The sequence below is a fragment of the Merops nubicus genome, unplaced genomic scaffold (assembly GCF_000691845.1).
Source record: "Merops nubicus isolate BGI_N331 unplaced genomic scaffold, ASM69184v1 scaffold12446, whole genome shotgun sequence".
NCBI lineage: Eukaryota > Metazoa > Chordata > Aves > Coraciiformes > Meropidae > Merops > Merops nubicus.
The window spans coordinates 36754-53218 of record NW_008616987.1 but is presented as its reverse complement, the minus strand read 5'-3'; the positions used below and the strand labels follow the sequence as shown (position 1 = coordinate 53218).

The following is a 16465-nucleotide window of genomic DNA, read 5'->3' as shown; positions in this document are numbered from 1 at the left end:
TTTTGTGTAAACCAACCCCAAAAGTTGAACAAAACCACAGTGTAACTACTAGAAATTGTAATTCTGCATTGTTGGTGACTAGATCCAAGCCCCAGAGCTTTATTTCCAGTCTCTTGCTCTATTCCTGCACAGTTCTGGCATGAAAGTTTAAGGATTAGAAAAAATTATTGGGCAGAATACGTTCATCTGATTGCTGCTAGATTGGACTGAGAGTTTTTTAAAGGGTTTAGAAAAACTACCTTGGTGTGAGTCTCTTTACCTGGTGATGGTCACATTGACCATTTTAGGCTCTCAAAGTGATCCTGTATTCAAGGATGCAAACTGAAGGGCCATAATTCTTACCAGTCACACAGAAGCTACCATTAATAAAGGGGAAAAAAAAGACATTTCTGCCTGGCTGTCATCAATCAATATTAAATGCTTTCAAGTTTCTCTCAGACATGGCCTTTAATAGCATGAATCAATATGATTTTTAGAACACAACACACTCTTAAAGTAGCAGCCTATTCTTGATGCAGAATGTTTAAGCTTTAATTTGTCTCCTGCTTGTTGATAGCACTTGGGTTCTGCCCTTCCATATCTTTGCTGGTTAGAGATGTCTGGAAAGTAATTCTGTTTTCATGAAAACTACTAAGGTTTCAAGTGTTGTTTTGGTTCCAGGTTGGAACAACAATAAAGCCCTAAAAGAGTTTTCATGAAATTGAATTAATTAATATGTTCTGTGAGAATCTGACTCATAGAATCCATTGCCATAGTAATTTAACCACTACCATTTGTTTCCCTTAAGTTGGGTCTGATTTGAGACCGTTTTCTTTAGTTATCCAATATATCTTTGTAACAGGTTTGTGGGTTTTTTTCAACACAATAGCACTTTTGTCAACGAATTTAGCTCTTTGCTAAGTTGCTGTGGTTTTTGTTGTGAACAGTGTGCTAGGACAGCTTTATTCCCATTCCATTTTTAACTTCTGCTTTTCCCTGGGTGGCAGCAGTCTGAAAAGTCAACAGTCTGGTGCCATAGCTTGCTGTTTTCTGAGAGACATGAGCTGTAATTTAATGAAGACTTTGCGGTTTTAGTTTGAGATAAAAGAGAGATGTTGCATTTTTAACAAATGAGGAAGAGTGGTTTACAGGCAGAGCAAGATGGAAGTGAAACTATTGTAAAATCCCTTTGTCAAGCACTGAAGTTGTGTGATTGTGGTGAGCTGCCCCTGGCTGGACACCAGGTGCCCACCAAAGCCACTTTATCACTGCTCTCCTCAGCTGGACAGGGGAGAGAAAGGCTCATGGGTCGAGTTAAGGGCAGGGAGAGATCATTCACCAATTACTGTCATGGGCAAAACAGACTTAGAATCATAGAGTCCTTTAGGTTGGAAGGGACCTCCAAGATCATCAAGTCCAACCATTGAGCCATTAGGGCTCTAAAGACCTCTGCTAAAACAGATCAGAATCTGTCAGGGTTGGAAGGGACCACAAGGATCACCCAGTTCCAACCCCTCTGCCATGAGCAGGGACATCTCCCACTAGATCAGGCTGCCCAGAGCCTCATCCAGCCTGGCCTTAAAGACCCCCAGGGATGGGGCCTCAACCACCTCCCTGGGGAACCCATTCCAGGGTCTCACCACTCTCATGGGGAAGAACTTCTTCCTCACGTCCAGCCTGAATCTGCCCACTGCCAGCTTTGCCCCATTCCCCCTAGTCCTGACTTGGAGAAAATGTGTTTAATTTTTTACCAATCAAATCAGAGTAGGATAATAGGAAAAAAAAAAAACAAAAAACAAATCTTAAAACACTTTAATCTTTCCCCCCAATCCCTCCCTTCTTCCTGGTCTCTCAATTTCTCTGCCTTCTCACCCAGTGGCACAAGGGGATGGGGAGTGGGGGTTGTGGTCAGTTCATCACACGTTGTCTCTGCTGCACCTTCCTCCTCAGGGGGAGGACTCCTCACACTCTTCTTCAGTCCTCTCTTTTGAACAAGAGCCACCTGTATTTCCAGTTTCCTCCTGCCCACTAACAGTATCTTTGCTTCCTGCAGGGCCAGGCCAGAAAACCATGCAGTCATCAGGGCACAGGTTCCGTGATGTTGAGCACCACCCACTCCTTGCTGAAAATGAGAGCTACGACTCCTCTTCCTCAGAGGCTGACATGGCAGAGAGGGTTTGGTTCATCCGGGATGGCTGTGGTATGGTCTGTGCTATAATGACGTGGCTTCTGGTTGTCTATGCAGACTTCGTAGTGACTTTTGTCATGTTGCTGCCTTCCAAAGACTTTTGGTACTCTGTGATCAACGGTGTTCTCTTTAACTGCTTGGCAGTGCTAGCTTTGTCATCGCACCTGAGAACTATGCTAACTGATCCAGTAAGTATGCAAGCCTTCCTTGGCCTTGGATTCTCCTCTCGTGTAGCTCCTCGTCTGTGGAGGCATTTGGAGAAGGGATGCCCATCTTCTGCTAGGAAAAGCAGTGTTGAGTTCCACCCCCTGGAGGTGAAGGGCTGAGATCTGTACTTCTCCTCTTGTTCTGTTAAGGAAACTGTAAATAATCTTTGGCTTGACGAGCAGGGAGGATGAAATTAATTCAGAAGACTAAGCTCATGAGAAATATACTTTATTACAGCAAAATATTAACCCAATTCTTAAGAAAATAATAAAGTTTTAGTGGTTTCTGTTCTATTTTTGCTTTCTTTTTTCATCAGTACTTTATTACAGCAAAATATTAACCCAGTTCTTAAGGAAATAATAAAGTTTTAGTGTTTTCTGTTCTATTTTTGCTTTTTTCATCAATCAGATACGTTTTCAGAACTCTGTAATAAGTTGTAGCTTCATCTTGTTGTGTTATTTGAAACATTATCTTCCATTTATGGCACGTGAAAGAACTTCTAGAGATAGACATGTTGAAAAACCTCAGTCACATATTGGCATAAAATTCATAAAATTAGAACTGCTGACCTGTGTGATTCATCCATTGTTGTGTTTGAAGTCATTGGAAAGGGAGATTTAAGCTGAACCCACCTTGGAGCAGTGTAGGTGTAAGAGGTCTTCAAGGTACTCATTTCTTAGGAGTTTGAGAGGTGAAATTGTGTATTTTGTATGAAAATCTATTACTCTTTTTAGAGAACAAATCTGGGGATGAGGAGAAAACCCTTTTCTCCAGATTTTTGTGATAGTAACAGTGTACACAAGTTATGGGAGTGTTCAACAAAACAGCAGGATGTTGTAGTTAATGATTTTCTAGGTCTTTGATTTACTTCTGAGCCCACACCCAGTGATGAAATATTATGATTTCAACAGACTGTGACAGCTGAGAAAGTCAATGGTCTAAGGACAGATTGCTTAAAAATATGTCCTGATAAAATTTCATGTCTTTCTAGACCTACGTTGGTTTTTATGGATAAAACAGGATAGAAATTGAGATTAATTTTTTTTTTCCTCCACTCCTTTCTTGCTGACTCTCAGAATGGGAGACAACTGTGTGATAGACACTAAGACTGAAGGAAAAAGGGAATAAACTGCCTGAAAACATGTGAATTAACTTTACTCTTATAACTACAAAAATAGATTTTTTCCTTGAAGTGAAGTGATGACCATCCGAGACTATGAAGGATGTTTTTGAAATGGGGCATATTTTTATCAGCAAAATGCTAAAAGCATGTCCTGAAGCTATCATCCTTAGTGACAGGTGACAATGTGAGATGTGTTTTATAAGCATAATTTGTGGAACAAGAGGAATTTGTCCTTTAGGAGCTCTCTCTCTGGCGTAATTCACCGTGTTTACCCCAAAGTATTCGCTTCAAGGAGAACATTCACCTTGCAAAAAAACACTTCAGCAATACAACATGAGTGTTTAAGAAACTCTCAGTTCATACCAGCTGGCTCAAGTTGGAAGCACTGCTTAGCCAGAGAGGTCATCAGGGACAGAATTTGGGCTGTGTCTCAGGCAGTACAAAGACAGGGTTGTTATTCTGGCCCATAGGCAACACAAACTTTCTGCCTAAGTAGAATGTGTTTTGCAATTGAATCTGAAGTACTTGCTGGTTTCTTAATTCTTAACCTAAAACTTCCTTGAGGTGTCTGTAAAGTGGTGGTGTTGCCAGTAGGCTTTTTTTTTTTTAAATATAATTATAGGGTGTTGCAGATGTTTTAAGCTGACCTGGAGAAGCTTCTCCCTGTGTGAAGTATGTGGGATAGTGAATGGTAGAGAAGCTGGTGGTGATTCATGTGGGCAGTGTCCAAGCTAAAAGCTGAAGTATAAAGGAAAAAAAGGATTAATTGTTACTCAGAAACTTGTATATAGGGAGCAGGTGGCAAAATCTTGGATTTGGAGAGCTCAATAACATCTTTCAAGTAGTTGTTGCTAATTTAACTTTTCTGAATGCCTTGATGTCACAATTAATGTATGGCACATAAGAAATCAGGTCTCTTGTAGTGGTGCTTCTTCAGGGTGACTTCTCAGCAAATATTGTTACCTGTAGTGTTCATATCTGCTTGTGAAGATGTGTTTTCCCTCATTTTATATATGCTGGTGACAGTAAGTTCTATCAGAATGCTGCTAATACTTGGCCACAGATGAGTCTTGCTGTAATGAAACTGCATTGGAGGTCAAGAAGAAGTAATTTATTCCATTGGAATGATGCTGACTTACATTGAATCATTGAATAAATGAACTTATTTGAGCCATTACCCTGAGATCACTGCTGTGAAATCTATAAAATGTATTTTTAAATGCTCTCATGCCATTTAAGAAGCTTTCTCTCCTTTAATTGAAACGATTTCAGGGGGCTGTACCCAAAGGAAATGCCACTAAAGAATACATGGATAATTTGCAACTGAAACCAGGAGAAGTGATCTACAAATGTCCCAAGTGCTGTAGTATCAAACCTGAACGTGCACACCATTGCAGGTAGGCTGTAGCTCTCTTCAGAGCACTAACAAATATAAAGCCTTGGAATAACATTCTGGATACTTATATGTTGGGGTTTTTTTCCCCTACAAATTTTGGTATCCAGTAAATCTTCAACCTTGTACATTGCAGAGTATTTTATAATATTTTATCAATATAATACATTTGGCCATATGCTGTGGCCAAAAATGAATGTGGGTGAGGGGAAAGAAACAAGAGACTGAAGAGTTTTTAAAAATAATCATACTATGGTGTCTTAAATACCTTTTGATCTGGGAATATTTTTTCCTGTGTGCCATTCTGATTATTGTACCATACTGTTGATAATCCAAGGCAAAGGGAGGAATCCCAAGGAAATTTCTGACAGAAGAAATAACTTCTGATTTAAGACATTTGTAGTGTTTATTGTGTGGGGGTTGAAAATAGATCTGCCTGCATAATTAAGACTTACATAAATATGTAAATGTTTCTGGTGGCTCTCTCTAGGTGTGAGGAGTGATGTGTGGCATATTAAATTTTAGGTCTCTGAACTAGTGCCCTTCAAAAGAACAGAGTGAAGTCTTGTCAGGACTCCCAAATTATTCTGTAAATTGGTGGTTTCTAAATTAAATGTCTGGCTGTGTGTGAACGTTAGGGCTGAGGAGCTGTTCCCATTACAAATACTCAGCCTTGGCACTGAAATCTTACTCTTCTCTCAGATGTGAGTGGGTTTTTCTGTCTGGAGTGTGAAGGGAGAAGTTTCATGTATAAATAGCCAAGTATAGAATTGTCTTCACTGTGTTTCTGTGTGGTGGGGTGGCTTTTGCTTGGGTACAGATACCAGGCCTGCCCTCTGGTGCAGCCAGTTTGGTTCTGGCTGGCTTTATTAGCTCTGGTTGAGTGCTCTGTGAAGGCAGCTGTCCCAGTTGCTTGGTGGGCCTGGGGCTGGAAGCAAAGCTGGTTTCCTGGGGCAGAGTATGAGCCATACTCATACTTATAGCACTTCTGGAGGTCCAAACCAGCCTTGTGCCCTCGGTTCAGTTCTGGCATTGGGCTCCTGGGATGCAGTACAGGGACACCCAAGAGCCTCTGCTGAGCATAATTTGGGCCTTGCCACTCTTCTCAGCTCAGATTTAGGCTGGTCCCTCCAAGAGACTTTGCAGGTATCTTTGAAGTGTTGCCCACTTCTTCAGTCCTGATGGGATTTACTAATTTGGAAGTAACCCTAAATGAAGGCATCTGATGTTGAACTCTGCATATGATGTTAAGGTTATGTTGTTTGATAAATCACTTTTTTCATGGAAGAAAAATAAAAATAAACTAAGTAGGGACATAAAGTACATTTCTTATAGCAGAAATTAGAGCCACATTTATTGTAAAAGCAGAGGAAGAATGGGTAGTGTCTGTAGTGATGGATATTTGTGATGCTGTCAAAGGATTTGTTTTCTACTTTCCACTTTTTTTTTTTTTTTTTTTACTTTGCCTGTCTTGTGAATCATTTGACTTTTTATACTTTGGTAAAATACTCTGAGATGTTCACAGAAGGGCAAAGGATGCATTTTGGGGCTTGCACAGTGCATCTGAAAGAGAAAGCTGGAGCCTCAAAGTGCTTGTGCCAGCCTTTTGTAAGCCAGCTGTCATGTTCTTCTCATGTCTTTGTTTCTGTTACTCATTTCACTAGTAAATGCTGTTTACTTTTCTTAAATAAAACAATGAATTTTTATTCTAGCTTCTTGAATGCAATTTCTTTGTTGAATACATACTTCATAGACAGGTAAATGGGCTGGAAACCAGCTACCAGAGTCTGATTCTTTACCATAGCACTGCAGAAGTCCACTGAATAGAAAAAAAAAGATTTGTTTGATTGTACTGCTGACTTTTTATTGGCTTTACAAACCCATTCCAAGGACATTAAAAGGATGGTCTAGTCCCAAGCAGTCAAAGTGGCAATTTGCTGATAGAAGAGACTTGAAAATGGAAATTGAAGTTGGTTCCTGTTGGGAAATACTTACCCTCAAAGCCACAGCCTGTGTTTGGAGTAGTAAATTATTAACAGAAGAGACTCTTATGATGTAGTTATGAAAATTGTTGTGCAACACTGCAGCAGAAGTTCTTTAAAGGAAGAAAAATAGTTTCATAATGCACATTAGCAATGGGAAGAAGGACAAGAAACTTAGTTACAGCTAAATATCTAGCCTCAGAGCAATACATTAAACTGAGATTTTACTAAGCTGTTAATATTTTCAGCATAAGGAGGAGGCCTGTCTTGAGTGAATGCTTTTTGGTCACTGAAGGAGCACAGCTCTCATAATTTCTTGCCTCTTTGGAGTGCCTGGGGAGGGAAGGGGAGGGGAACTGCTCTTCAGAATGAGCTCACTGAGATGTTTGTAAATTTCTGTAACCCAGGCTGATTCCTCTTATGCCTTTAGCTGTGTCTTAGCTTAGCTTAAGCTCTGCATGGGCTTGTGAGAAATGCTGAATGAACAACAGTGAGTCCTGCCCACCTCACACCCTCCAGTGTTTAGATTGATTGAGGCTAGATGTGATTTTATTCAGTGCTTCCCATTAATATTCTTTTTAGAGTGACAGTGTATATTCTGTGTTCCTTCAGGAGGCTTTCATGGTGTGGTGACTGGAGTTAGCTCACCTCCCCACAGAGCTTAGAAAATTCAGGAGAGGCTGAACTTAAAGGCAACAGGTCCTTGAAAGTCTTTGAAAGAAAATGAAAGTCTCTTGGAGAGCTTTCTGAATGCCTTCCCTTGAGTGATTCCTCCTTATTTGCACTAGAGAAGGGTTGTGGTGTTCAGTTATGGCATCAGGATTTTCATGTGTAACTGGCACTATTGAAAAATAATTTGCATGAGAGGATGAATCATTAATAAAACAAGGCAGTGGGAATGTAGGGGCTGGGCTATGATAACTCAGGGCAAAGGGAGCTTCAGAGGAGCAGTGAGAGATTTGGGATTCATTCCTGTAGCAGGATTGTGCTCTGCCTCTTAGTGAGTTACTTTATAATCATGCCTGTGTGAAGACTTAACTTATTTTATGCCCTGGAGAGTTGATTCCCCCCCATCTCTTTCTTCATTCTAGTGACAGTCACCTAGCTTTGCTTTGTGGCTTGTCTCTGCAGCATTTGTTGCTACCACAGGTAAATAAGAATGCACTAGAGGATTTGGAATAATAATACCTCCATTTTTTTTTAAGGCTTATTTGGCTTTGTGGCTGCCTAAATGCAAATGCTTAGTATTTTGGATGTTCTGCAGGAAAATCTGGAATGCTTTGAGTGTGTGGCTGTCTGAAGTACAAAGCACGGAAAATTAATCACCAGCATTACTTAAGTTATTGATTTATGGAAGAACTTCAACACATGTTGCAACTGTTGTTGTTTCTCTTCTATAACTACTCGTGTTTGGCTGTGGCTGGACCTGACTATTAGAGAAATGAGCCCTTTGTATGACCTAGCAGATGTGAAGGGGAGTTATTGAAATATTTGACTTTTCTGGAAATCACCTTGCCTCAAAACTGGGCAGAGACTAAGCAATTAGTTGCTGAAGTAGTGAAGAACAGTAGAGTTTAAATATCCATTAGCAAGAGGGTAAAGAGTAGAAGCTTTGCTCATACACTGCCACAAGCATCCCAAAACAAGTTTACTGGATTTGCTGGACACTGTTTGGATATGCAACAATTCTCCCATGAATGCTGTTTTTCTTCTGTAAAGAATATTTTACCTACACCATCACTTTTGTAACAACCAGAAGCAGAGTCGTGAAGCAAATAGTTTCTTTAAAGAAATGCAAATAAAATCATCCCTGTTTAGTTTGTCAGGAAAGATTTCAGCCCATCCTTTTGTGACCACTGGATGCCCTTGTTTCTGCATGACAATGCAAAATCGTGTTTGCCAACAGAAGTCTTTTGTTTTTTTCCCCTTTCCTTCAGTATTTGCAAACGATGTATTCGAAAGATGGATCACCACTGCCCCTGGGTGAATAATTGTGTGGGGGAGAAAAACCAGAGATTTTTTGTTCTGTTTACGGTGAGTGAAAATCAACAGCAGCTCTCTCTCAGTATGAATCCACCTTGATCATAAAAATTTTGGTTGTGCTGAGCACTGAGTAATGGCTTAAGGGTGTAATTGCTTTGTGTTGTTTGGGTTTTATTTTCCTTCTATGCAAGATGTCCTCCGAGCAGGAAGATATTTCTAGTCATACTCATTGTAATCTTGCAAAGCACTGTTATTTCAAACTGTCTTCATTTTGCTTTCTTTTATATAGTAACAATTAGTGGAATGGTGCTGTGATTTAGAGAGCTAATCTGAAACTTTCCTCGTTGCCCAGGTTTTTAGATAAAAGCTTAATCAGAGTTTTTTACATGGTTGTATTGGATTAAAAATGGAGATAGGAAGTGTTTGCTGTGCCGTGGTGAAGGCTGGCTGAAAGGAATGTCTGATTTAATACCTAGCAGCAGTCAAAAGTAAGCACTCTCTCTCATTTCCAGATGTATATAGCCCTAATTTCAGCTCATGCACTCATCCTGTGTGGGTTTCAGTTTTTCTCCTGTGTCCGAGGGCAGTGGACTGGTAAGCAAATAATTAACTTTAACTGTCACAGTCTCTCAGATATTAAGGGGTGAGTTGTGGCATGCCACCCCATTTCAGTCCTGTGTATGGAATATGACAGGACTTCAGTCTTCTTAAAGTGGGGGCCTGAAAATATTTAAACATTTCTTACCTGTTTACCCATCTCTCTAAAACTTAACCCAATTTCTCCCTCATTCTGTTCATGGAGTCAAGTGTGGCTCCTGTAGAAAAAGAAATGTCCATTTTTTTTTGTTTAAGCCTTGGCTTGTGTTTCTTAATGTCCCAGTAGGCCAGAGCTCATTCTGATCTTGTCCTCATGACAGAATATGGTTGATCATGTTCTTCCTTGTACCTGAAGGAAAAGGGGAATCTGTGTATTCCTTAAATGGATGGAATATTAATCCTTAAACATTCTGCTTCCTCTAGACGATCCCATTCCTTCTTTAACTTTGAGTTAATCAGCTGATCAGAGGATTTCCAGAGACGTGACTGTAACCTGATTGTTTTTTGAGACACTTGAAATATTGAGGCAGGACCGTGCAGTACAATGTGCTTTATAGGAAGCCAAAAGTGTTACTATGACTTCCTTTAAATTCTTTATTTCCTTGGGCAGCAAATAAAGCTGCTGCAGTGCTAGAAATTAGAACTTTGTTTTAATTGTGAAATATTGGCTCGAGTGCCAGATATTTATCTTCCTATTTGTTGAAGAGGGGATGTCTTAGTGTGAACATGCTCTATAGATTTTTTTTTTTTTAATTTATAACTCCCTGTATCATTTTCACAGAATGCAGTGACTTCTCCCCACCTGTAACTGTGATCCTGATGATCTTCTTGTGCCTTGAGGGTTTTCTGTTTCTCACTTTCACTGCAGTCATGTTTGGCACCCAAATCCACTCAATATGCAACGATGAGACGGTAAAGACCTTGGTTTCTTTTCTGTGCTCTAACAGTTATCATGGGAGGGTGTGATTAGATGATGCTTTATCTGCATGATTCTTTCATTTTGGAGAAAACCCCAGATCTGAGAGCTCATCGTTTTTACTTTCTATGGTTTTAAGGCTTGAAATACTTGAGGTTTGCTTTCTAACAGAAGTTCTTGCATTATTTTTTTTTCTGACATAAATTTTATAGTTAGGGTTTCAGCTGCAAAGATTGCACAGCTTCTGTCTTCTGGTTTGGACTCTCACTTCTCAGCTATCAACAAACTGCTGCTGTGTGTCGTGAGAAATGTCTGCTTTTCTCAGGTTTCCACTTAAACTGGGCGCCTTCTGTCAACCCTTGGCACTACCCTCTCCTTTGATACACTTAATTAGAGTATAACCAGAATTTGGACCTTTGGGCTCCTTTGCTCTTAGATCTGCAGCATTAAGCCTTGAAGAGGGTGTTTTGTGGTAGAGAATTGACTGGGAACAACAAATTTGAATCTTGTGGCTGTTCAGAATTTTCTCATGTGAGACTGTCTAAAAGGGTACTCCTGTAGTGAAGTGTGGAAAAGCAATTGATAAATACCCAGCCTTCATTAGCAGGAAATATAAAACCCAAATCATCAGAATAATGCATTTGGGAGAGTAAGGCTGGCTTAGAGACTAATTGCAGCACAAGAACCTTCTTGGAAGCCTTGTTGTCTGCTTTCCTTAACTGAGTAAACAACTTCCAGTGTGGATATAGCACCTGTAGGTCCTCTCCTGGTCCATCAGCTTGTCTGGTCATTGTGTCTTTTATTTTGAGGAGGGGAGAGGGAGATTGGGACCACGTGTTGTGTTCTGAGTCTTCTGTCCTGTGCCCACAAGGCTAAATCAGCCATTCTTATTTCTTCCTTACTGAATAAAAACCAGTAAGAAACTAATCAGCTGGCTGATTAAAAGAAAACACAAAACAATAGGCTGAAAGAACGCAAACCAGTGGTCAGTTTTGCTGCCTGCTGTGGGACCTGCTGAAACTTGGGGCTTCACTGTCTGTTTCTGTACAGGAGATTGAAAGACTGAAGAGTGAGAAGCCCACGTGGGAGCGGCGGCTGCGCTGGGAGGGGATGAAGTCCGTGTTTGGGGGCCAGCCCTCCCTCCTCTGGATCAATCCTTTCGCGGGGTTTCGCATCAGGCGCCTCCTCCTGAGAACAAAGAAAGGGGGACCTGAGTTTTCTGTTTGAGTCTAATGATTCTGGGACTTGCAAGGATACTCTATACTATTTATTTGGGGCCAGAGGAGGCTGTCTGCATATAATCTGTGACCAGGTGAAGCCGATACCAGACATTTGCTTGTAGCAAGCAGAGTTTTATACGTTTATCGTCACAGACATCTCATTAACTTTCAGAGACATGAACTGGATCTGTCGTGGTCTTAAACAGCAAGAGAACAATGGAAAAGCACGTGGTCACACTAAAGAAGCCAAAAGTTGTCATGCTACTGTAATTTATTTTCTGAGATTATCCATTTTTTTGTTAAACCCTTTTTATTTGATAAATGTTTGGGGAATTACCGGTGTGTTTTTATAAAAAGTATATATATACTTAGGTGCAGTTGTCAATCATAAGGAGGAGCATTATGGTGAAAGTTCAAAGATCTCCCATGAGACCTAGCCTTCTAAATCCAGTTTTCAGGGAATAGTGGTGTGTTCAGTTGTCATTTATATTTCAGCTTGTCCTAACAAACAGAGCTGTCCTTGTGTCCTGCTTCAGGCACACGTTCCTCATATGCAAGTGACTCAAAGGACTGGTGCACACAGCAGCATAACACATCAGAGGCACTGTTACACCCCTGCCAAACGTCTTCCCAGGCTCACAAAAGCACGTCTTGTCTTTTGGCAGTATGAATCTCAACGTGGCATTTAAGTGAGTTCTAAATCTTCAGTGAACAGCACTTCTAACTCGAGGCTGTGGGCCAAAATCAGGTACAGATTGCTGACAATGCATTGATTCTAGAGGAACTGAAGTGTAGGTGTTTGAGGATTCCTCTGTGCAGGGGTGAGTGGGACCAGTGACTGTATCCTCCTGTGAGAGATTCAAATGAATGTACTGCAGATTGGAGTTAATTAAGGAAAACCATTGTCTTTGTAAGGTCTTGCTTTTCCCCCTTTTTTTTTTGTTGTTGTACAGGGTTTTCACAGGAGGAAGGTTGTTAATGGTCCATGCAACAAAGACATCAGAGGAATGAGGGAAGTTGCTTCTTTCTCAAGTCCAACAGTTTAAATATAGAAAGATCTGTAATAGAAGGGATTATTTTTAGTTTAACAGTTTTCCAACCAAAACTACTTTCAAGAAATGAAAGCAATATAGATCTAGAACTGCTTTATGTGGGCCTGACAAACAACAGTAGTGCTAAGGAATGTTTCTAAATCTGCAAGTAATGAAATTCAGCTGAAAGTGGACTCTTGAAAATTTACATTTAGACTATTTTTTTGTATTACTGTTAATCTGTTCTATAAACTAATGACAATATAAATGATAAAGCAGGAGCCTTGATACACAGCTTGAAACCGTGCCTAGAAAGTAAATAGCTCCCTGTTTTGGGGACTTGCCTTAAAATTGTCCTGTTCTTGCTTATGCTTTGCCAGTGGCACTGATGATCTGTCCCACCTCAAGCAGTTCAACGTGCTGAGGAATCTTGCATTATAAAGTTTACATACTACAGGAGCTAGACTTTATTTTTCAGTGGCCTGCTTCTCCATTTCTTTGTAACTGCTTGTGGCATCACGATTCCACCTCCATTAGGTTTTATACCACTGGGTGGGTGAGATTCTGAAGGGATCCCTTTATTATCTGTGGCCCTGCAAACCAAACTGTGCAATCCTGTGTTAACAAGTTCACTTTGCTTTGGGGGATGGCGTGTGATGCTGGAGAACTGCTGGGTGGACACATCCAAGGAAATCATGGTCAGATGAACAAAACTACATCTCCTGTAACCTGAGGGAAAGTTGGAAGTTCTACAAGAATCTTTGCGTGTTCAGTTGCACATCTTAAAGATTGGGGGGGAAAAAAAAAAGTGTCTGGCTTTGTCATGAGGCTCTTAATGTGTATATTGGTTAATAAAATATCCTGATGAAAATCAGAAAATATCACTCCAAGCGGTTGAACCCTGTGACTTAGCAAGTGTGTGCGTGTGTGAAATCAGGTTTACTTGGCTTTTCAAACCCTTATGTTGTAATTTTTTTAATGTAAAAAAAAAAATAAAGTAATGAATTGAAGTATTAGTTGATTAACTTCTGCTCTGTGTGTCAATTTTTTGCACCTTTTGGGCATATCACGTGTATTTAGATCACAACAACTTCTGGGTAACGGCCTTTAATCCTTTGCCTTGTAATTTGTATGTTCATGTGTGTCAAGTAACAGATGCCACTGCTCCAAATTCAAGATACTCTTCTGCCTGTGAAGGGTTTTAAGCCATGCCAAGTGCTTAGCTGCTCTTGGGGATTTCCTTTCCTGCATCCTTCTCTTAGACAAGCAGGTACTCATAGGGCAAGCAGGAAAACATGTGGTAAATATTCCTCTTTGAAAACCCTCAGGGTATCTCAGGCTTTGCACTGTGAAGGTATTTGTGTAAAATACAGGTTTGAGCTCCCTGGTTTGTTGACTTTTGCCACTAGTTCTGTAGCTTCAGGGAGAACAGACAGTTACACTGGAAAGCAGCAGCTGAGGTGGTTGTCGACAGAACTGACCCACTGAGAGTAAGAAGGAAACAAGGTTTACAAGGGTGGTGAAGGAAGGAGAGGCTGCAAGCAGTTTGTTTCCCCTTGGCAAGAATCCTAACTGTGCCACTGCTTCTTACATTTTTCAGCAGGTTAATGATTTGATATTTGTATGGCACAAGAGTTAGGCTATGCTGTGTTTACATCTGGTTTAGGGAAGAGCTTGTTTGCTCTCCCAGTGGAACTGAACCTCTCTGCAGGTGGGTCCTGCTGGTTGATCTCCCTTTTATTTTCTTGTTTAATTTCTAATCTTCATTCAGGTTGTTTCCTGAATCCTTTCTGAAGTCTTAGACAGCAACAGTGACAAGCAAGGATTCATTTATGAGCTTCTCTCTGTCTGCCCTGTGCCAACATTACAGGTCTGTATATTTTTTTAAGTGTTATTCCTTGGCTGAATGTGTATCCAGGCTTCTTGATTGATGATGGTACTATTTCTGCTATCTCTGTTGACACTGTAGTGCAGGATAAAATTAAAATAAGGCTTGGACCCAACGTTAATAAAGCCAAATGTTCCAATTGGCAAAGAAATTGATAACTTCCAGAGAAATAGGTAAGACTTTATTCCCTGAGATGCAGGATTCCTGTTGTTCTGACATCTTGCCAGACAATGGAAATAATTTTAAAGGAGGGCTTTGAATATCTCGTTAACAAAATCATGATTCCAATAAAGCAGAAATCAAACCAGTCACTTTCAAGGTGTGTTTGCATAAGAATATTGGTTTCCTTTAGAGTGAGGTTTGATACTGGGAAGCCACAAAGATTTTTGCTATAAAACTATTGCTACAGTCCCCTTGTAAAACTGAGTTATTGTTACTGTGACCCTTCCCCTGGTTCACACTGGGGGCTGAGGCTGATATCTACTTATTCCTGAACAACTTTATTTCCTTCTATCAGATAATAGCTCAGATTAATTACATCACTCTCAAGTGAAAGCTGGGCTTTGCAGCCATAGGTGATCCTTTTTTTTACAAAAAATAAATCCCTAAGGTGAAAATTCCCCAAAATCTCCAGTTGACATAGGAGAAATCAGTGGAGAAACTTGAAACATTGGCTTTGAATTAAAGAAAAAAAGGCAAACTGTCCGTATGAAATATGAGAATATGGAATTTATTTCCCTGCCAGATTTATTTTCTTACCATTAATGACTGTAAATGTACATTTAATTTTTAGAAAAGTCATGTAGTCTACGTGGTGGAGGAACTGGAAGCAATGTTAGCAAAGTACAGTTGCCTCTGTCGGGCAGCAGGGATGCTTGCAGTGGAGCCTGGTTTCTAGATATAGCTGTTCCAAATCAAAGCTATCAGCATAGAATGTCAGATCAAATTCATCCTAGACAGTAGAAAAATAAAACATTGTGATCCTAGGTGAAATTCAACCCAGTCTTCAACGGTCTTCAGCTTTCTCTTGTGCTGCAGAATAGCAGCTCTGGAGTATCCCCTGAGAGCATGAAATACAAACCGCCTTTTGGTGTGAAGGTCCAGATGCTCTTCCCAGCTCCTCTCTCCTTCCATTAGATTGCATTTCTGCAGCCTCCTCCACCTGAGGCTCTCCAAGTGCTTCACCACTGTTGGTGAAAGCAGCTTCACCAAGCTGTAGCTGGGCACCTTCATCTCATTGTTACCATGAACGGGGCTGCACGTGGGCCGAGGGCTTTGTGCAATCCTCTGTGCTGTCCTGCTGGTCAGTACAGACACCCATAACCCCTCCAGAGCTGTCTGATGGAGACCGTTGGACTTTTGTAGAGAGGACCACAAGTTTTGCAGAAGTCTAGAACTCTTCAAAGTCCAATTAATCCAGCTAAGCACAATGACAGGGCTTTAGGAACACTGGAGGTTGTGTAGGCAGCTAGTGGGATCATTTTAAATGGTTGTAACGTGGTTAATAGTTGGTCACCTGCTGATTAAACTTTATATTAAGTGCAGAAGCACCTTATGCTTTAAATACAAACATTTTTAATCAAAGTCCAATTAATCCAGCTAAGCACAATGACAGGGCTTTAGGAACACTGGAGGTTGTGTAGGCAGCTAGTGGGATCATTTTAAATGGTTGTAACGTGGTTAATAGTTGGTAACCTGCTGATTAAACTTTAAGTGCAGAAGCACCTTATGTTTTAAATACAAGCATTTTTAATAATAAATGGCTCACAGGAGACCTGACTTCTTTTTCTGGCTAATTTAGAGCTTTGAAGTTTAGGTTGCAGATGTTAAAGCTACATAAAACTACAGCAAAATCATATCTGGGTACTGGGAAAAGGGTCCGGGGGAGTTTTTGTTAAGTCTGTTGCTTCTTACAAATACCTTTGCAGCAAAAGTTTGCAGAAGGTCCAAAGCAGTGG

The 16465-nt window shown here is 40.4% G+C and overlaps 1 protein-coding gene across 1 annotated transcript; it reads left to right on the top strand.

Annotated features, from left to right (window-relative positions):
* The first annotated feature begins 2042 nt into the window (after nt 1-2042).
* Nucleotides 2043-11943, top strand: ZDHHC7 (zinc finger, DHHC-type containing 7). Its single transcript, XM_008942998.1, has 6 exons — nt 2043-2355; nt 4770-4894; nt 8810-8906; nt 9368-9449; nt 10234-10364; nt 11419-11943. The coding sequence occupies exons 1-6, from the start codon at nt 2050-2052 to the stop codon at nt 11593-11595; spliced, it is 918 nt and encodes a 305-aa protein (XP_008941246.1). The 5' UTR covers nt 2043-2049; the 3' UTR covers nt 11596-11943.
* The last annotated feature ends 4522 nt before the right edge of the window (nt 11944-16465 follow it).